Source organism: Physella acuta, unplaced genomic scaffold (genome assembly GCF_028476545.2).
Source record: "Physella acuta isolate Inbredline_101_S28 unplaced genomic scaffold, ASM2847654v3 ptg001752l, whole genome shotgun sequence".
Taxonomy (NCBI): Eukaryota; Metazoa; Mollusca; class Gastropoda; family Physidae; genus Physella; species Physella acuta.
This window is the reverse complement of record NW_026733262.1, coordinates 292,771-315,351: the sequence shown is the minus strand read 5'-3', so window position 1 is coordinate 315,351 and position 22,581 is coordinate 292,771. Positions and strand designations below refer to the sequence as shown.

General features: G+C 37.5%; 1 protein-coding gene across 3 annotated transcripts in view; it reads right to left on the bottom strand.

The window, feature by feature from the left end:
- Nucleotides 1-5,548: 5,548 nt before the first annotated feature.
- LOC131930290 (uncharacterized) overlaps nt 5,549-22,581 on the bottom strand; it is a 99,948-nt gene continuing 82,915 nt past the window's right edge. The window contains exons 1-6 of one of the 3 annotated variants that reach the window (XM_059286708.1): nt 21,926-22,037; nt 12,861-12,990; nt 11,160-11,333; nt 10,548-10,668; nt 8,211-8,476; nt 5,549-6,061 (exon numbers count right to left, since the gene is read on the bottom strand). In XM_059286708.1, coding sequence (XP_059142691.1) covers nt 5,944-6,061; nt 8,211-8,476; nt 10,548-10,668; nt 11,160-11,333; nt 12,861-12,892 — 711 coding nt within the window. In that variant the 5' untranslated portion in view covers nt 12,893-12,990; nt 21,926-22,037 and the 3' untranslated portion in view covers nt 5,549-5,943. Of the gene's footprint in view, nt 6,062-8,210; nt 8,477-10,547; nt 10,669-11,159; nt 11,334-12,795; nt 12,831-12,860; nt 12,991-21,925; nt 22,038-22,581 lie in introns of those variants that run through there. The other 2 variants (XM_059286706.1, XM_059286709.1) reach the window with 2 other exon arrangements.

Sequence of the window (22,581 nt, the reverse complement as noted above, 5' to 3'; positions counted from 1 at the left end):
TGGATGTTAGTTCAATGATGCAGCTTCTTTCTGTACTTTATTAACCCAACCTATGTTCTATACAAATAATCACAACCTCTACCCACACAACCTCTAGCCACACAACCACAACCACTACCCACACAACCTCTACTCACACCTCTACCCACACAACCACAATCTCTACCCACACAACCTCTACCCACACAACCTCTACCCACACAACCTCTAAACACAACAATCTCTACCCACACAACCTCTACCCACACCTCTACCCACACAACCTCTACCCACACAACCTCTACCCACACAACTGCTACCCACACAACCTCTACCCACACAAGCTCTACCCACACAACTGCTACCCACACAACCTCTAAACACAACAATCTCTACCCACACAACCTCTACCCACACCTCTACCCACACAACTGCTACCCACACAACCTCTACCCACACAACCTCTACCCACACAACCTCTACCCACACAACTGCTACCCACACAACCTCTACCCACACAAGCTCTACCCACACAACTGCTACCCACACAACCTCTACCCACACAACCTCTACCCACACAACCTCTACCCACACAACCTCTACCCACACAACCTCTACCCACACAACCTCTACCCACACAACCACAATCTCTACCCACACAACCTCTAAACACAACAATCTCTACCCACACAACCTCTACTCACACCTCTACCCACACAACCACAAGCTCTACCCACACAATCTCTACCCACACAACCTCTACCCACACAACTGCTACCCACACAACCTCTACTCACACCTCTACCCACACAACCTCTACCCACACAACCTCTACCCACACAACCTCTACCCACACAACCTCTACCCACACAACTGCTACCCACACAACCTCTACCCACACAACCTCTACCCACACAACCTCTACCCACACAACCTCTACCCACACAACCTCTACCCACACAACCTCTACCCACACAACTGCTACCCACACAACCTCTACCCACACAACCTCTACCCACACAACCTCTACCCACACAACCTCTACCCACACAACCTCTACTCACACCTCTACCCACACAACCTCTACCCACACAACCTCTACTCACACCATTAACCCACACAACCTCTACCCACACAACCTCTACTCATACCTCTACCCACACAACCTCTACCCACACAACCTCTACCCACACCTCTACCCACACAACTGCTACCCACACAACCTCTACTCACACCTCTACCCACACAACCTCTACCCACACAACCTCTACCCACACAACCTCTACCCACACAACCTCTACCCACACAACCTCTACCCACACAACCTCTACCCACACAACCTCTACCCACACATCTACCCACACCTCTACACACACAACCTCTACCCACACAACCTCTACCCACACAACCTCTACCCACACAACCTCTACCCACACAATCTCTACCCACACAACCTCTACCCACACATCTACCCACACCTCTACACACACAACCTCTACCCACACAACCTCTACCCACACCTCTACCCACACAACCACAATCTCTACCCACACAACCTCTAAACACAACAATCTCTACCCACACAACCTCTACCCACACCTCTACCCACACAACTGCTACCCACACAACCTCTACCCACACAACCTCTACCCACACAACCTCTACCCACACAACTGCTACCCACACAACCTCTACCCACACAACCTCTACCCACACAACCACAATCTTTACCCACACAACCTCTACCCACACCTCTACCCACACAACTGCTACCCACACAACCTCTACCCACACAACCTCTACCCACACAACCTCTACCCACACAACTGCTACCCACACAACCTCTACCCACACAACTGCTACCCACACAACCTCTACCCACACAACCTCTACCCACACAACCTCTACCCACACAACTGCTACCCACACAACCTCTACCCACACAACCTCTACCCACACAACCTCTAAACACAACAATCTCTACCCACACAACCTCTACTCACACCTCTACCCACACAACCACAAGCTCTACCCACACAATCTCTACCCACACAACCTCTACCCACACAACCTCTACCCACACAACCTCTACCCACACAACCTCTACCCACACCTTTACCCACACAACCTCTACTCACACCTCTACCCACACAACCTCTACCCACACAACCTCTACCCACACAACCTCTACCCACACAACCTCTACCCACACAACCTCTACCCACACAACCTCTACCCACACAACCTCTACCCACACAACCTCTACCCACACAACCTCTACCCACACAACCTCTACCCACACAACCTCTACCCACACAACCTCTACCCACACAACCACAATCTCTACCCACACAACCTCTACCCACACATCTACCCACACAATCTCTACCCACACAACCTCTACCCACACAACCTCTACCCACACAAGCTCTACCCACACAACCTCTACCCACACAACCTCTACCCACACAACCTCTACCCACACAACCTCTACCCACACAACCTCTACCCACACAACCTCTACTTACACAACCTCTACCCACACAACCTCTACCCACACAACCACTACCCACACAACCTCTACCCACACAACCTCTACCCACAAAACCATTACCCACACAACTGCTACCCACACAACCTCTACCCACACAACCTCTACCTACACCTTTACCCACACAACCACAATCTCCACCCACACTACCCGACGTCTGACATTATAACCACAACACAAACTTGACTTCAGTATAATGACATCACCATTGAACATTTTAAAAACATTGTAGCTCATTGATCAGTTCTGATGGAGGATAATAATACCTTTAGCTTTAGATATTTTAGATTTAATATTTTTTACTACTCATATATTTCAGATTTGGATATATTTGGGCAACATGTTTTTAGTGTTAATATTATCGTATCCAACGGTTTAATATAAAAAATGAGCATGGTACTTAATCATACATTGTGTGTGCTCGTGGTTTAGGATCTGCAACCTCAGTAACCTAACCACAACTTTAACCTAAAGCCTACACAAACTTATGTCCAACGACTGCGGGTAGGTTGCACAGATCGGCATCTAAGGCCGCCATACGTTCGCACATGCATGTTGTTTGTGTAGCGTCTAAACAAAGCAAACTACATGTGTTGAGTTCTTATGCCCCTGGCTTTCATTATCTACCCTTCACTCTAGGTCTTCTACATTCTGCCCATATTTTTCTTGTAGCGTCTAAACAACGCAAACTGTCCCCTCTTATAAACAAAACCCAAAGCAGTTCAACATTCAGCATGTTACGTCACTCCATCATATAATGTATAAGAGTAAATATCTAACAATGTTGGCTGTTACATTAATCATATCGACCAAATATTTTCTTACACACTGATTTCTTCTGCTGTATGGCATCAAAGAACATGGAAAAAACAGATTAAAAAAAATTATTATAAAACTTGATTGTTGAGCTAGAATAAAAACTGGTTTTAAAGAAATATTTTTAATAGTTACATTTATTCTACGATCACTCACGTTAAAGCAAGGATAAGTAATGATGGATAAAAACAATTAATAACTGAAATGCATTTGTAGTTGAGAAAAAAAAACGTAGACTTGTAACTGGAAAAATGATAACTTCATTTTTTTTAAAGAAGAATTAAAACATGTATCTCCCATTTAGCATTTACTTTATAGACACAATTAAACTAGTTTATATTTTCATTAATTTCGCTAGTAAAATATAAAACTATTCAGTCTTTATTATTTTTTATTATCGACCCTACTTTATGCCATCAAAAAATTGTAATATTATTTTTATTACCTAAAGCAGCCCAGGCATCAAAATTTGATGTCTTTAGTCCAGTCATCAAAATTTGATGTCTTTAGTCCAGGCATCAAAATTTGATGTCTTTAGTCCAGGCATCAAAATTTGATGTCTTTAGTCCAGGCATCAAAATTTGATGTCTTTAGTCCAGTCATCAAAATTTGATGTCTTTAGTCCAGTCATCAAAATTTGATGTCTTTAGTCCAGTCATCAAAATTTGATGTCTTTAGTCCAGGCATCAAAATTTGATGTCTTTAGTCCAGGCATCAAAATTTGATGTCTTTAGTCCAGGCATCAAAATTTGATGTCTTTAGTCCAGGCATCAAAATTTGATTTCTTTAGTCCAGGCATCAAAATTTGATGTCTTTAGTCCATGCATCGAAATTTGATGTCTTGAGTCCAGTCATCAAAATTTGATGTCTCCTCAATAAATATTCGAATCTATTACACTTGTATGATAAAATTACGTCTATGGAATATAATGACCTCAAACGATAAATATTTTGTAAAAACACATAGAGCTGACCATCTTCGCTAATGTTCGTAATAGTTCTAAAAGAAACATCATCATACAATGGCAAGTAACAGCAGTTGTGTAGGGCAAATCAAATGAGTTAAATAACTAAACAGACAACACATTTTTTTAAAAATCAGCAACATTCAAATTGCCAATGTGGTCAGTCATACTTTACCAAATAGCCAGGTAAAAAAAAAACATGCCAAAATAAATAAAGAAGACCAGCCCGGCACAAAAATGTATTCAAAATGTCAATACATAATCAATTATGTGTGAGCGTATTCAAGAAAGCGATGCATTTAACGTGAGCAGTTTCTGGAGTCAAAGTTGAAGAGAAATGCGCATCAGCAATGAGAAGGAAAAAAAAAACATTATTTGAAGTGTAAAAGACCAGTTTTGACAAAAACCAAAGCCAGCTTTGGCATTGAGACATCGAGGATTGGTGTATTTACATCAGTGGGGTTTGTGAGAGATAGATTTATGGAAACCGGAATAAATTAAACTACTTTTCCCTTGAAACATTGACGTACGCGAGGAGGATGAAGAAACTGTTGCACTACATTGTTCGTACAGCGGAATTCATTAAGATTAAATTGAATTATATAAATAAGAATTATTTCTTGTTTAATTTCATGCAAAAAAATTTCTTAGAAAATATTGGTTAAATGAAATATGTTTATTAAGTTTATAAATTAATTATAAAAATTTAAATTAAACGCTTTTATTTAATCCATAACAATCTTATTTTAAACATTCTTAATTTGCAACTATTAATACATTTTGAAAACATTTTAAAAACCATATTCGTACTTTTTACTTTTTAACACCGCAATTACCCTTACAAATTTTATAAACTTCAGGAGTAAATTACATTAATTAATTAGTGGACCTAATTTTTAAACCAATTAAACAAGCACCAGCATACAAAATGACAATTTGTAGCAAGTCTTTAAAAAAATTTCAGCACTTTCGTTCATTAAATAATTTATGTCATTTAAAATATGAGAACGTCTTTTTAAATTTAAAAAAAAAGGAAAATATACATTATAATAATAATGTAAGTTTTTGTTATTTGAAAAGTTAATTAAAGTATAAAGACAGCTTTTATAACACATTTAGCCAAGATTTTAAAGTTCTGTGTTTAAAGTTTTTGGTTACTTTATATATTATAAGCCATAAATATTAAAATAGCTTAGTGAAAAACACAACAAAAAACTTTATAAATATTTTAGCGCAAAATAAAAACAAAACAATGACCATTACAGTTCCAAACTTATTTCTCAATTATTATTTCTTTTATAGAATTATTATTAGGTTCTATGTTTTGGTTACCTAAATTTTAAAATATTTTTCCGAACATTAAAGTAAAACCTTTATAACATACACTGTGATAAGAATCTTAAGGCAATGTTGTATTAAATTCTAAAAAACGTTCAAGTTAACAAATCTTAAAAGTAAAAAAAAAAATGCAAAAACAATTACTAAATTTAAAAAATAAAGTGTTACTAATTTGTTTAAAAACGTCGCAAAAACGTTTCACGTCATTCATAAAAACTCCAAAACATTATTTACTCTTTTAGGTCGCTTCTGTATTGTGCCTTTTAAAAATACCATGACTTGACTTCGTATACTTTAAGCATCATTTTGGTTGTCTAACGCCTCAGTGCATTGACCGCTGTGGACTAAGTCTATGTCTTCAGGCTCTGTTGGCTTGTGAATGTGTATCGTAACAACTGGAACCTTCAATTGTCTGCAAGTAGAAGCAATGGCAGGCTAACACAGGTTAAAGAATTATTTATGATACATACACATTGCCAATACATTTATATTTGTTACATTTACAATAAACATTATGTGAGAATGATTAATTTTAAGTTCATAATGTTCGCTCATATAATCTCAGCATAAATGCTTAAAACCAGCATTCATATCATGTAGTAAAAATATAGTAATTCAAAATTAAATAAATTAGACTTAAATAATTAAAAATGTAAGTTAAACTTTACCATATGTTTAAAAAAGCTTTAAATGAGAAAAAATAAAAAAAAAATAAATTAAATGTGCACGATTAAAAAACCTGAACCATTAAATTTGCACCATTAAATGTGAACCATTTAATTTGCACCATTTTGATACGCCCTTTGAAGCAGAGGGTTTGTGTGATGAGTAAAACATTGTTGGCAAAAGCAGTTCTTTGGAAGATTAACAAAACATCAAACATATCAAGCCCATTTTTTTAAAAAAAGTGTATGCCCGTATCTAATTATAAGAAAAAATATCATTACTTTTAACACATATATTTCGTTATATTTTAATCTTATCCTCAATATGTTTCCTGTATTGTTACATTTACTTGAGCAGAATAATATATATTATTGTTTCCTATATTTCTAACTAATTTTATATATTTTTTTTATAATTTGTAGAATTAAACATATTTTCTTTTACAGTTTCACCATAACTCTTTGTAACTTTTCCTATGTATCATTATCAAAATTAAAATAATTATCAAGTTAATAATGTCTAATAACAACATCATTAATGGACTTTTTTGAGAGTTCAACAATTAAAAAAGTGTTGAAAAAAAAGTGCTTTGTAAAAAACAAATCGGTATTATTCACAACAACTAGAGCAAAAACAAATATTTTATATGTATTATGGTAAGAACGAAACTATGAGATTGTTGTTCTGCGTTTCATTTTTTTTCTTTAATATAGGCTTATTTCTAAAACTGGGCAACGTATTATTTATTCACCAACAGGCCTACTAAATGTAAGGAACAACAGCTTTTGATACTTACATGAGGCGCCAGGTACCATCCGACTAATGTAGCAGTTTTTAGAAAAGTTGATGACAAGCTCGAGCAATCAGATATTTAATCATGCATTGTGCAGAGTAGGGGGAAAACGAGAAAAATTCAAAATCTAGGTTAAATTAGACCCTGCTAATTCATACAAATGTGTTTATTATATAAACATGATATAAATTTTACTTTGTAGTTTAGTTCGCTGACCCCCCCCCCCTCATAATAATTACTTGAATTTCTGCATTCATACACCTGTCTCTCTTTATGATTATCTGCTAGTTTTTGAGTTATTTTATATTTGACTAGCTTTCCACTAAGTTACAATAAATAATGTGAGCACTTTTAGCGTTTTATTATTTTCATGTTTGGGTTTGGATTTAAGTTTTTACAGTACATTTAATTCCATATATATATATATATATATATATATATATATATATATATATATATATATATATATATATATATATATATATATATATATATATATATGACACCTATTTATAGCACATGTAAAGAATGAAATAATTAATGCAACGTATAAATAATAGATCTGATCACAACCATACATAAAATCTCATATTTTCAAAAACAGAAATGAAAAAATTATGAACATTTTACAAAGAAAACATTAAAAATGCTGATGTTAACATTCTTTCTGTAAAAATAAAATATATATGTTAGAGGAAAAAAAAGGTGTAATATAATTCATGTGTATTCAAGTTGAATCGAGGGCATACATCAATTTAAAAATGTGAATAGATGTACAGATCATTTGTGCGATTAGCATTCAAAGATGAACAAAAATAAATAAATAAAAGATAATTAAATATTTTAGCAATCAATAATTAATAAATACAATTGAAATGAGAAGTATGTGTAAGGTGAAATTTAAAAAAAAAATCAATTTTAGCATGAGAAAAATTGAGTTAAAAAATATACTTAGATTACAGAGTCAATTTTGCCGGATACTCAAAATGCACTTAAATAATCGAGTTAGGGACTGTAACTCGCTGAGACAAAGGAAGAGGTTGTACATCTTTTTTTTTTTTAGAAAATGTGCTAGCTTCCGTACAGTCCGCACTGAACTTACTGATCCTTTGATGTAATGTCCAAACTATCTTCCATCTTCGCTAGAGGCACTTCTTCCTCGGTCGTCACGGACGTCCTGTGGGGGGATTTCGTGAAGGACCCTCGACCTTCCTCCCCTCCTCTTAGACTCTTCCGACTCTCGCTATCGGGCGTGCGCACGTCGCCGGCCCTACCATTGAGGGACTGGGGGTGGTGACGCATGGATTCACGCTGTTTGCTGCGGATGCTGCCTTTCTCGTCCTGCTCCGATTCTGATAAGCCTTGGGTCTGTGGATATACAGGCAGACATTAATCTGATAGATTAGCGATAATCCTTGGGTCTGTGGACATACAGGCAGACATTAATCTGACAGATTAGCGATAATCCTTGGGTCTTGGATCTGTGGACATTCAGGCAGACATTAATCTGACAGATTAGCGTTAATCCTTGGGTCTGTGGACATATATTTAGACAATATCTGAAAGATTAGCTATAATCCTTGGGTCTGTGGACATATATTCAGACAATAATCTGAAAGATTAGCGATAATCCTTGGGTGTGTGGACATATATTCAGACAATAATCTGAAAGATTAGCGATAATCCTTGGGTCTGTGGACATATATTTAGACAATATCTGAAAGATTAGCTATAATCCTTGGGTCTGTGGACATATATTCAGACAATAATCTGAAAGATTAGCGATAATCCTTGGGTCTGTGGACATATATTTAGACAATAATCTGAAAGATTAGCGATAAATCTTGGGTCTGTGGACATATATTCAGACATTAATCGGACATATTAGCGATAATCCTTGGGTCTGTGAACAGATTCAGACAATAATATGACAGATTAACAATGATCCTTGATTCTGTGTACATACATTCAGACAATAATCTTACAGGATGGCTATAATCCTTGAGTATAATCATTGAGTCTGTCGACATACAGACTGACATCAGTCACACATACTAGTTATAATCCATGTATCTCTTGACTTTAAACTGAACCTAAGCCTGGCCCTAGCCTTAAACGTAATCCAGTAAGGTAATGTTAGTGATAGGGCACAGGTTAGAGATAGGATTAGGAATTAGTGTATAGGGAATTTCTGTACACTTTGCCGGTCCCCATGTTTAGCCGTCTATGAATTGCTTAGGCAAAGTACGAAAAACAAATCGTATTTTTTAATCTGTCCATTTGAGGCATTCTTAAAATGATATATTTTAAATATTTTAATAACATGTAGGGCCTACAGTATTATTAGCACTTGGAGGGATGATGGACCTTGAGAAAAGGGAGAGGGTAGGGGGTGGATCATTGTTGGGGTAATGCCTGAGGGTAATTGACAAAGGGTGTATGTATGTGTTACCCACTATACGTCTCTAGTGACTTGATCTACTCAATGTGCATGTGTGACGTCCAATGCGGCCATAACTGTTTACACTATCCCAAGTACTAACCCAACAGTTTCTACCTCAAGCTAAAATTTGAAATAAACTGAAAAAAAGATAGATACAAGTCTGCCACTCAAAACTATTGATCATCGTGTGTTATGAGTTTAATTTGTTTTAAATATGAGCGACTTTGTATCTAACTGGGGAGGGTAAGAAATCGATTTGTTGGCTACACTTCGCCATGATAGAAATATTATTGTGGATATCAACAGTTTATAGATAGTTTTTTTATACGCGATAACTGTAATATGTTGAACACTAAATGCTATTTTTATTATTTTTGAGTTGTACATTATTATAAATACAATTTGTGCCGTTGTTATATATATATATAACATTAAAATAAATATAGATTTAGAATACAAGCGGGGTAAAGGTTAAGGTCCCGTCCCATAGCAGTAGAAATAAATGCATACCTGGTTGTTAGGTGGGGGTGAGGGTTGGTGTCCCGTATAAATGCATACCTGGTTGTTAGGTGGGGGTGAGGGTTGAGGCCCTGTATAATTGCATACCTGGTTGTTAGGTGGGGGTGAGGGTTGGTGTCCCGTATAAATACATACCTGGTTGTTAGGTGGGGGTGAGGGTTGGTGTCCCGTATAAATACATACCTGGTTGTTAGGTGGGGGTGAGGGTTGGGGTCCCGTATAAATACATACCTGGTTAGGTGGGGTGAGGGTTGGGGTCCCGTATAAATACATACCTGGTTGTTAGGTGGGGGTGAGGGTTGAGCCCCGTCCCATAGCAGTAGAAATAAATGCATACCTGGTTGTTAGGTGGGGGTGAGGGTTGGTGTCCCGTATAAATACATACCTGGTTGTTAGGTGGGGGTGAGGGTTGGGGTCCCGTATAAATACATACCTGGTTAGGTGGGGTGAGGGTTGGGGTCCCGTATAAATACATACCTGGTTGTTAGGTGGGGGTGAGGGTTGAGGCCCCGTCCCATAGCAGTAGAAATAAATGCACGAAGCAAACATGATGGCCGCACCCAGCGTACACATGGCTGGTCCGATGGCTTGGTAAAAGCTGCAAGAAGAAGGTGCATGGTTGATGTACATAAGTCAGACAGACATAGGACATGACAGACAGGCATAAGACATGAGAAACATACGTATGAACGTTTGACATAACACATGGACAATCGGATGTTGGACATGACAGGTTATGAATATCTGACATTGGAAATGACAGACATACATAAGGCATGACAGACAGGCATTGGAGATTGCACAGTACATCGGATATTATAGTCAGACGCAGTACGTAATAGTCAGACATATGTCGGTCAGACATAGGCCATGGCAGCAATAGGGCTGGTAAGTAGGTCACAAACCAGTTCTACGGCTCAATAAAAATTGCATGAGCCATAGAACTGGTTGGTGACCTACTTACCAGCCCTATAGAGGCAAGACAATCAGATGTAGTAGAATACTTGGATTTAATATCATTACATTGTACTTTTAAAAAAATTCAAATTAATGTAAATGCCAAGGTCGCTGCTAGATTACAGTACTCACATCTTCTGGACCTCGTTCAACTCGTTGTTGGCGCCCTCCGTCTGCTGCAGGCCGACGATGGTCAGTGCCAGACCCGGGATGAACAGAATGACCCCACAGAACACCATCATGAGCAGACGACGGGGAGAGAACACGTGCTTCCGCATCCTCATTCTCCGTCTGGGGCCCCGATTCCTGGGGACGTGAGAACCTCTGATGTCAGAAGATGTTTGAATATACCCCCCCCCCCCTATTAAATCTACCAAACTGTGAACCGATTCCTGGGGACGTGAGAACCTCTGGTGTCAGACGGTGTTGGAATACCCCCCCCCCCGCCCCTTTCCCTCCACTAAAATCGACCAAATCGCGAATTAAGATTGCGATACCATTTCCAAATGAAATACGTTTAATCAAAACATGCATAATTTAATTACATAAGCCCTCTTGATGTATTTCTTTCATACCTGGCGGTCACTGTGGCAGCTGAAGTAGAGTTTTCCTGTTATTAACCTCTGCATATTAAGGGATAGTTTGGTGAGCGTTGTGAACAAACGCCTTTACTTTCTCTAACCAGGGCTCGCTAATGTATGATGTCCCTGTGTCCACCCAGCTCAGAAATCAAGACTTGAGGGTTAGGTTTCAAACGCTCCTTGGTCCGACCACGCCAATACTTTAACTTAATTTGTTTTCCATTATATGTGAATATTTGATATGTTGACTTAGTCAATGTATCACCAAACAATATTCAAGTTAATATAAAAAAAGTTTAGCGAATCCTAGACAAATTTAATTACGTTGATCAATTTATACCATTCACAAAGAAAGTTTTTCTTATTGTGCAATGCTCCCTCCAAATAAACCTCCCATTCAACCTCCCCCCCCCCCTTCACATTAACTCACAAATTAAATACATCAGCCATTGGAAAGACGAAACAGCCTTTTCAAGTTTAAAAACGGAGATATTTATTTCATGTCGATGTATTGTCTTCACCCAAAAACAGAGGTAACGAATTAGATGACCTTTTTTAAACAAATGACCTTTTCTTTGTTTAATGGCCATTTTCACCCTCGATGACCTTTCATTCTACATCTTCACCTGCTATTCAAGCGTGTGCCATGCCTGATCAAGTGTGAAGATCTCACAAAATTTGGAGTTCCAAATCCTGGACAGCATGCATTCATTAGCTGGATCAACATGCCACTACATATCTTAATCCTAATCCTAGCCCTTACTATACACTAGAACTTTGTAACCATCAAAGCTTAACTTTAATTGAGTTATCGATTTACAGTGCTTTTTTTGTGACGGTACGCCCCGGTACAGCGTACTGGCACCTTTTTCAATGTAGGGAATATTTTTTTACTTTTCTTGTATTTTAACTTTTATTATTAATTTATTATATTAAATTAAAACGAGCGAATTTAGTATCTTTGCTGTTGTGATTTGATCGATGTACGAAATGGTAGTTAAAGTTAGGCAATCTATCACTGAGTACCGGCACGTATTTTTATTTACAAAAAATAAAAGCACTATATATATATGTATAATCCTAAATCAACCGGCATCGTTGTGATTAAAAGAGGTTAGGTATCGTTATAATCTAATCCAAGTTTAATTTTTTAGTGTAAGGCTAATCGGGTGTAACCAATAACTTACCTGAGAATACTAGCGTGCACCGCAGGCCTCATGGTGTAGGGTACGGCTAATCGGTTGTTACTTACCTGAGAATACTAGCGTGCACCGCAGGCCTCATGGTGTAGGGATAGAACACAGCTTGAGGATTTAAAAATCCCGAAATCAGCTTGCTACGTCACCTGTGACGTCACCTTGACGTCAGTCCCATCATGAAACCTGCCAAAGAGCACACACAAAAAATTACGCTTTATAAAACGCAGTTTCATTAAAAATTCGCATCTAAAAATAAGATTAAGAAAACTGGCAAGGATCCTTTGCTACATTAGCAAAACGCTCCAACGTCCAAATGGTATCAACACACTATTAGCTATGTCGTGAACAGATGACCTTTTTCTTTAAAAGAGCATTTTAGTTTAGATTACAGAACTCATTATTAAAGTCATTAAAAGAACATTAACTTCAATGAAGGGTAGGCTGAAAATACTTCTTCCTTCAGCTAGCAACAACATACAAAAATGCAATTACTGAGCAACAGTTCAACAGAGATTAGCTGAAGCTACACGAGAAATACAAGATTTAGCTCCATAACAAAACTACTTTAGCTCCACGGTTACATTAATAGCCTGATGTATAAATAAACTTTAGCTCCTGATATAACACTGCTATGTATAGGAATATAAACTCAGATAAAACCAAGTTTAGCTCCACGATAACTCTGCTTTAGATCCACTGAATCAAAATATTAACATCAAGCGAAACCAAGTTTAGCTCCACACTGAAACTGCTTTAGCTCCGGCGTGTTAAAATAATAACCTCAAGTAATACAACTTTAGCCACAAGACACTACGACATCAGTTATAAATAACAACGATTTTCTAAACAAGAAACAACAAACGAATAAAAAGCTACTCTAAACATATTTAGCTGCCTACAAACTTATCATTCTCCTAACTTCTCATATCGTAATAAGATCTAGCTAACAGCTCCTCCCCCCCCCCCTTTCGTAAGAAACAAATCCATAGCCCCCACTCTTCTTCATTGTGTTGAACATTATATTTATATTGTCTTATTTTAAGAAATGCCATGAGTAAAAAAAACAAACAAGTTTGGCCTGTTAAAAGAAAATAACCCATAAAATCGTAGTTCTAGAATCCTTCTCTTGTGAGATAAGTGTTAGCCTTTTATTTCGATTTAGCAACGAGGCCCTTCAAAAAAATATCCGGAAATTAGCGAAACAATTAAAAAAACTACTCTCATGGCATGATGTTGCCTGCACCAGCGACCCATTCCGGCGCCCGGGGCGAACCATCCATTTTGCGCCCCTCACTTTAATATATGTATATATATACATATATATATATATATATATATATATATATATATATATATATATATATGTATATATATATATATATATATATATATATATATATATATATATATATATATATATATATATATATATATGTATATATATATATATATATATATATATATATATATATATATATATATATATATATATATATATATATATATATATATGTTTCTATTGTGGTGCCTAACAATTGATGTACTATTGTATGTATAATTCAATACCGCTACTTAAAATGAACTTTTTTACCAACCCTTTTTGGCGCCCCCTTATGGGTCGGCGCCCGAGGCGGCCGCCCCACCCGCCCTCCCCTAGCTACGCCACTGGCCTGCACGTACAATGCGCATGACGAAGGGGAAACAACATGGCGAATGAACAATGGACAGGTATTGATGGTACAGAATGAATGCCTATGAACACACTTTAAAAAAAAAAAATTCCTAAGAGGTTTTAGTAGGAGTTTTATATCATGTAGCAGTTAATTGACTTTTGAATTAATTTTGTATATTTTGTGGTGTACATGTGCCTCTGTAATGCTACATTTTATGCGCATTTTTTAAAAATTTATTAATGTAGAATAATAAACTTTTTTTTTAACAAACCTTTTAATTTCCATTTTAAAATAATATATCAACATGTTTAAATATTTACTTGTTGAACAATGTCAAATAAATTACAAGTGGCAAATAGTGAGGTATTACTGCTCGTAATTAATCAAAATACGTATTTAAAAAAAAAGATTTAAATCAACTAGTTGATAAAGATTTACAATAGTAATACTTCTTTCTAACATGCATTTTCATTCATTTATGATGGTTTATTTATACATAACACACAACGTCTAATTACTTTTTTTTTGTAAACCTGAAAATGTAAATGTGTAATTAAATGCTGTTTCAAAGATCTCTGCTAAGTTGATTAAATGTAGGATTACTGAAAAATATACTTCATAATAAACTAACTGTTAATTTTCAGAAGTAATCCTTATTATACCATATAATACAATGCATCATTTAAGGTTTTTAATCTTTAAATATGTTAAAAATAAACAATCTTTTAAAAATATGTTATAGTTCCAATATAGAATATTATCCTTTACAAAATTATACAAAAATGCATGAAAATTGTATATAGCAAAATTATCCATTAGTTAAACTATAAATTATTATTTTGATCGAAAGGAAACTAACCAAATATACTCTAACCTGAATTTTGATACGTATTTTAATCAATAGTTTTTATTCTTCTGCTAGTTGTAGATAAAGATGGCAGTGATGTAATTAAATAAAAGCGTCTCATTATAATCAGTATAATCAGAATCGATCTACCCGAAGGGCTAACTTTTCCTTAATTAACCACAACACGATGATTTCATAGGACTCACTTGATAAACCGTTAATAGAAAAAATATCATCTATTTATTTTATCAACTAACTTAATAAATGCAATAAAAAATATAAGCAAATAAAATCACGAGAATTAAAAAAAACGATGCAAAATTAACCAGTTTTATTCATGTCTGATGCATCAGCTATAGAATCCTGTGGCACCTTGATGTTAGATGTATGATAGCCTCTCGCGTTTTACGTCTTCTTTATTAGCTCATCCGCGACATTTACTGTTATTTATTGCTAAAACACATCCGTTCTGACCGTGGTATTAACTTTTATTTATAGGTTTGAAATATCAACCCGATGCACCCCCCCCCCCTTTTTTTTCACCCCCCCCCCCCCTCCATAGGCTACTCCCTTACCCCATTAGGGTATGGAAATTCCCCCATAAAAATATGACACTGTTTCTGGGCAGGAGCTAGTCCCTGATTGGCCAGGCAGTTCGGCCATTTTGCTGAGTAATTTTATTTATAGCACTGGGAAACACAGAGGAGACAGACGGGGAGACAACACAGGATGAATAAAATGGTTTTTATCGTCCACGTTAGATGCAGACAGTGCACTTTATCCTTGCGGTTTATTTTTTTTTAATTTATTTTGTTGTTGTCCTGATTTGCATAAAATATAAACTTGGGTCTCAGGAAACGTGACGTTCTCATCTTACCTAACATGTTGTCATTAACGACTTATAACGAAAAAAAGAAAGAATGTTTGTTTTTTTAATATAGAATATAGATATTAACCGTCTTTATTTTTTGTTATTTTTTTTTTTTTGAGCGAGGCAGATCAATAATTTTCATGACATGTGTAAACCTGTCATTTACATGTCATATGTAGGGAAATGATTTATGTGACATATTCAGGTTAATAATTTATGTCATATGTAAACGAATCATGAAATAAATGCTTATTAAATGCAATGGGTAGGCCTATCTATATATTTTTCTATTGACAAAAATAAAATATAACCTTTAAATTCGACAACTACCCATAACAAATACATCTTTAATACCTGGCAATCAGTTGCGCAGGTGAAGAAGAGTTTATTTGTATTATTTGTGTTTTTAAGGGGTTGTTTGGTCAGTTCTATTCACCAGAAGCGTAGCGACCCTTCCCGGCGCCCGGGGTCAAACTTTCAGTTCGGCGCCTCCCCCCCCCCCCACCCCCGGGGCCAAACTTTCAATATGGCGCCCCCCCCCCCCCCCTCATATATTTTTTTATATGTATAATGCAAAACAGCAGCTAAAATGAGCTTTTAATTTTTTTCAATCCATTTTGGAGTCCGCTATGATTGGCGCCCGGGGACATATGTACCCCCTCCCCTCTCGCTACGCCTCTGCTATTCAATAGAGACATTACGACAGACCTAATACAAACAACTAGTATCTGTTTTCAACACAAAAACCCAGCTTGTTACAAGGTGAAAAATAAATTCATCCTAAAACATAACCTGACCGGCAGATTGCGAGAGGCGGTATGCTAGGGCATTAAGAGCTAGGTGTTATGGACGAGAATGATTCAGGGAATTAAGAGCTAGGTGTTATGGACGAGAATGATTCAGGGAATTAAGAGCTAGGTGTTATGGACGAGAATGATTCAGGGAATTAAGAGCTAGGTGTTATGGACGAGAATGATTCAGGGAATTAAGAGCTAGGTGTTATGGACGAGAATGATTCAGGGAATTAAGAGCTAGGTGTTATGGACGAGAATGATTCAGGGAATTAAGAGCTAGGTGTTATGGACGAGAATGATTCAGGGCATTAAGAGCTAGGTGTTATGGACGAGAATGATTCAGGGAATTAAGAGCTAGGTGTTATGGACGAGAATGATTCAGGGAATTAAGAGCTAGGTGTTATGGACGAGAATGATTCAGGGAATTAAGAGCTAGGTGTTATGGATGAGAATGATTCAGGGAATTAAGAGCTAGGTGTTATGGACGAGAATGATTCAGGGAATTAAGAGCTAGGTGTTATGGACGAGAATGATTCAGGGAATTAAGAGCTAGGTGTTATGGACGAGAATGATTCAGGGAATTAAGAGCTAGGTGTTATGGACGAGAATGATTCAGGGAATTAAGAGCTAGGTGTTATGGACGAGAATGATTCAGGGAATTAAGAGCTAGGTGTTATGGACGAGAATGATTCAGGGAATTAAGAGCTAGGTGTTATGGACGAGAATGATTCAGGGAATTAAGAGCTAGGTGTTATGGACGAGAATGATTCAGGGAATTAAGAGCTAGGTGTTATGGACGAGAATGATTCAGGGAATTAAGAGCTAGGTGTTATGGACGAGAATGATTCAGGGAATTAAGAGCTAGGTGTTATGGACGAGAATGATTCAGGGAATTAAGAGCTAGGTGTTATGGACGAGAATGATTCAGGGAATTAAGAGCTAGGTGTTATGGACGAGAATGATTCAGGGCATTAAGAGCTAGGTGTTATGGACGAGAATGATTCAGGGAATTAAGAGCTAGGTGTTATGGACGAGAATGATTCAGGGAATTAAGAGCTAGGTGTTATGGACGAGAATGATTCAGGGAATTAAGAGCTAGGTGTTATGGACGAGAATGATTCAGGGAATTAAGAGCTAGGTGTTATGGACGAGAATGATTCAGGGAATTAAGAGCTAGGTGTTATGGACGAGAATGATTCAGGGAATTAAGAGCTAGGTGTTATGGACGAGAATGATTCAGGGAATTAAGAGCTAGGTGTTATGGACGAGAATGATTCAGGGAATTAAGAGCTAGGTGTTATGGACGAGAATGATTCAGGGAATTAAGAGCTAGGTGTTATGGACGAGAATGATTCAGGGAATTAAGAGCTAGGTGTTATGGACGAGAATGATTCAGGGAATTAAGAGCTAGGTGTTATGGACGAGAATGATTCAGGGAATTAAGAGCTAGGTGTTATGGACGAGAATGATTCAGGGAATTAAGAGCTAGGTGTTATGGACGAGAATGATTCAGGGAATTAAGAGCTAGGTGTTATGGACGAGAATGATTCAGGGAATTAAGAGCTAGGTGTTATGGACGAGAATGATTCAGGGAATTAAGAGCTAGGTGTTATGGATGAGAATGATTCAGGGAATTAAGAGCTAGGTGTTATGGACGAGAATGATTCAGGGAATTAAGAGCTAGGTGTTATGGACGAGAATGATTCAGGGAATTAAGAGCTAGGTGTTATGGACGAGAATGATTCAGGGAATTAAGAGCTAGGTGTCATGGACGAGAATGATTCAGGGAATTAAGAGCTAGGTGTTATGGACGAGAATGATTCAGGGAATTAAGAGCTAGGTGTTATGGACGAGAATGATTCAGGGAATTAAGAGCTAGGTGTCATGGACGAGAATGATTCATGTGGAATCAATCGCCCAGCACCGGAAGTGATGAAACGGCCGCGGTGTCATTTTGTCCTTGGCATCTATTGATTTACCTGGTCAAAATGCCATTAAGCGTCTTCACCTGTCAGGGAGTCAGTGTGCTGTCGGCTGCTAGGGTATCGGTCGTCTGGTCGTTGGCACCTGCCTTGTCAGACTACACGGTCGTAGACTGGGTCAGGTGACACGGTCGTGGGTCATGTGACACGGTCGTAGTTCATGTGACACGGTCGTAGACTGGGTCATGTGACACGATCGTAGACTGGGTCATGTGACAGGGTCGTAGACTGGGTCATGTGACACGGTCGTAGACTGGGTCATGTGACACGGTCGTAGACTGGGTCATGTGACACGGTCGTAGACTGGGTTATGTGACACGGTCGTAGACTGGGTCATGTGACACGGTCGTGGACTGGGTCATGTGACTCGTAGACTGGGTCATGTGACACGGTCGTAGACTGGGTCATGTGACACGGTCGTAGACTGGGTCATGTGACACGGTCGTAGACTGGGTCATGTGACACGGTCGTAGACTGGGTCAGGTGATCACAGTTTGGGTCACGCTATAAAGGCTGATGCTAAATACACCAATACACAAACTGGGACAGATCAGTTGTCAGAGAGGCAAGAGAAGCCGGAATGTCGTGGGCCCAACTTGGAGGAATCGCCAAAAAAAACGAGTAAGATGGAGAGGTGATTGCACCGATGTGATCCACAAGGGGGTCCACAGGAATGGTGATGATGTTAATGACACCAATACATTAAACTGCATATATTATGTTCGCGGCATCAGTACACTACTCCGCAAAATGTGATGGTCAACGCCACAACATATAACACTGCAAAATCTAAAACAACGGTGCACTAAACGACAACATATGATGCTCATTACATCCACAGATACTACATACCTATTTATCTGACACATGATTAAACCACAAAACTTGACACATCATTACACTACAAAACGTGAAATATCATTGCACTACAAAACGTGACACATCATTACACTACAAAACGTGACATATAATTACAATACAAAAGGTGACACATCAATACACTACAAACGGTGAAACATCATTACACTACAAAACGTGACACATCATTATACTACAAAACGTGACACATCATTACACTACAAAACGTGACACATCATTACACTACAAAACGTGACACATGATTACACCACAAAGCGTGACACATCATTACACTACAAAACTTGACACATCATTACACTACAAAACTTGACACATCATTACACTACAAAACGTGACACATCATTACACTACAAAACGTGACACATCATTACACTACAAAAATTGACACATCATTACACTACAAAACGTGACACATCATTACACTACAACACTTGACACATCAAACACTACAAAACGTGACACATCAAACACTACAAAGCGTGACACATCATTACACTACAAAACGTGACACATCATTACACTACAAAACGTGACACATCATTACACTACAACACTTGACACATCAAACACTACAAAACATGACACATCAAACACTACAAAGCGTGACACATCATTACACTACAAAACGTGACACATCATTACACTACAAAACGTGACACATCAAACACTACAAAACGTGACACATCATTACACTACAAAACTTGACACATCATTACACTACAAAACGTGACACATCATTACACTACAAAGCGTGACACATCATTACACTACAAAACTTGACACATCAAACACTACAAAACGTGACACATCAAACACTACAAAGCGTGACACATCATTACACTACAAAACGTGACACATCATTACACTACAAAACGCTTCATATCATTACACTACAAAACGTGACACATCATTACACTACAAAACGTGACACATCAAACACTACAAAACGTGACACATCAAACACTACACAACGTGACACATCATTACACTACAACACCTGCTACTCAACACATCCCTCATCCAATTGTGTACTGACCGTAAAAAAAACAACAAATGACGTTTATTAGAAGACTGATGACCTAGTTATTTTTCAAAGCGATCGATATGTGGTCGTTAGTTCTTTTATCGTTATGCACGTTATGCAGCAGACTAGAACTGGGTCGTGAACGACAGATACAACGTGAGCACTTCTACACCACAACATAGACCTGAGTGTTCCTTTGTATGAGCCAGTGTCGTTACTCAATGTGGAGTTTCCTAGGTGGGGGCAAAACTTACTTGGTACCAATATACAGGTGGAAACACTTTTGGATTTGATTTCTAATTCCTTCTTTTGTTTCTTTTATTTTCACGACTGTTTACATATTATTTAAACTTACAAATATTCAAAACTTACAAATAATTTACTTTCAAATATACTCAAAAATGTCGTTACTTTCAACGTATGCAATAAGAGAACCATACATTATGTTTCCTTTCCTACCATAACTTTAAATGCAGGATATTGAAAACTTGACAGTTTTATCGAATCATCCTGGGTCCACCCTTTCAGACCCAGGAGTCATTGGGTAGATATAACAGTTCATCTGTTTCATGATCATGGCATATTAGGGATAGATTGGTCAGTTCTCTGCTCAGTCGTGTTTATTTTCTCTAACTAGCTTCCAGTTCCCGTCAGAGCTGGGTGGAATCGGGGACTTTTAAACGATTGCCCGGTATCCCAACTCGAGGCTTTCGTACGCGTTATCGTCCGACCACGCCGCCCCATACTCGAGTCTGCAGGACGTCATTACGTCCACTAACGTCTGACGACTCACTTAAGTATCAGAAGAATGTCATCTTCGCTGTTGACGTGTATGTCGTAAAAAAAGCAATTAAAAATATTTTAAAAACGTCAACTAGAATAGAACTTACGATTCACTCCACGATTGATTTTCAAGCCAAAATAGACACAGTAGACTAGATCTCTTTATATATATATATATATATATATATATATATATATATATATATATATATATATATATATATATATATATAGCTTTAGAAATTTAATGGAAACAAAGACTCACATAAGCAACACTGAAGTCAACACGTTATTGCGATAAAAAGATTAGCACGGTATTCAACAACTTCATAAGCTGTGAGTGATACAGAAATGTAATCACGCCAAAACGTTATAACACAACAACCGGCTAGCCAATAGATGCAGGTCGGAATGTTTTCTATTTATAGATGGTCATGTGACTCACTGCTAAAGCTGTTGCTTGCTTTTATGTTGCCCGTAAATGTTCAAAGATTTTCATCAATATACTAAAATGTGACATTCTAAGGTCATGTCTCTGGCTTGTTGTGCCAGTTTTAAAGATGTTGGGTGATGTTGTGTCAGCTTTAATGGTGTTGGATGTTGTACCAGCTTTAATGATGTTGGATGTTGTACCAGCTTTAATGATGTTGGATGTTGTACCAGCTTTAATGATGTAGGATGTTGTACCAGCTTTAATGATGTTGGATGTTGTACCAGCTTTAATGATGTTGGATGTTGTACCAGCTTTAATGATGTTGGATGTTGTACCAGCTTTAATGATGTAGGATGTTGTGCCAGCGTTAATGATGTTGCATGTTGTTATATCCTACGTAGAACCGAAAGCTGCGATAAAAAAATTCCCCATTATAAGTGGCACCTATGGGAAACAAAGATTTTTCCTGCTTGCTCGACAATTTTGTT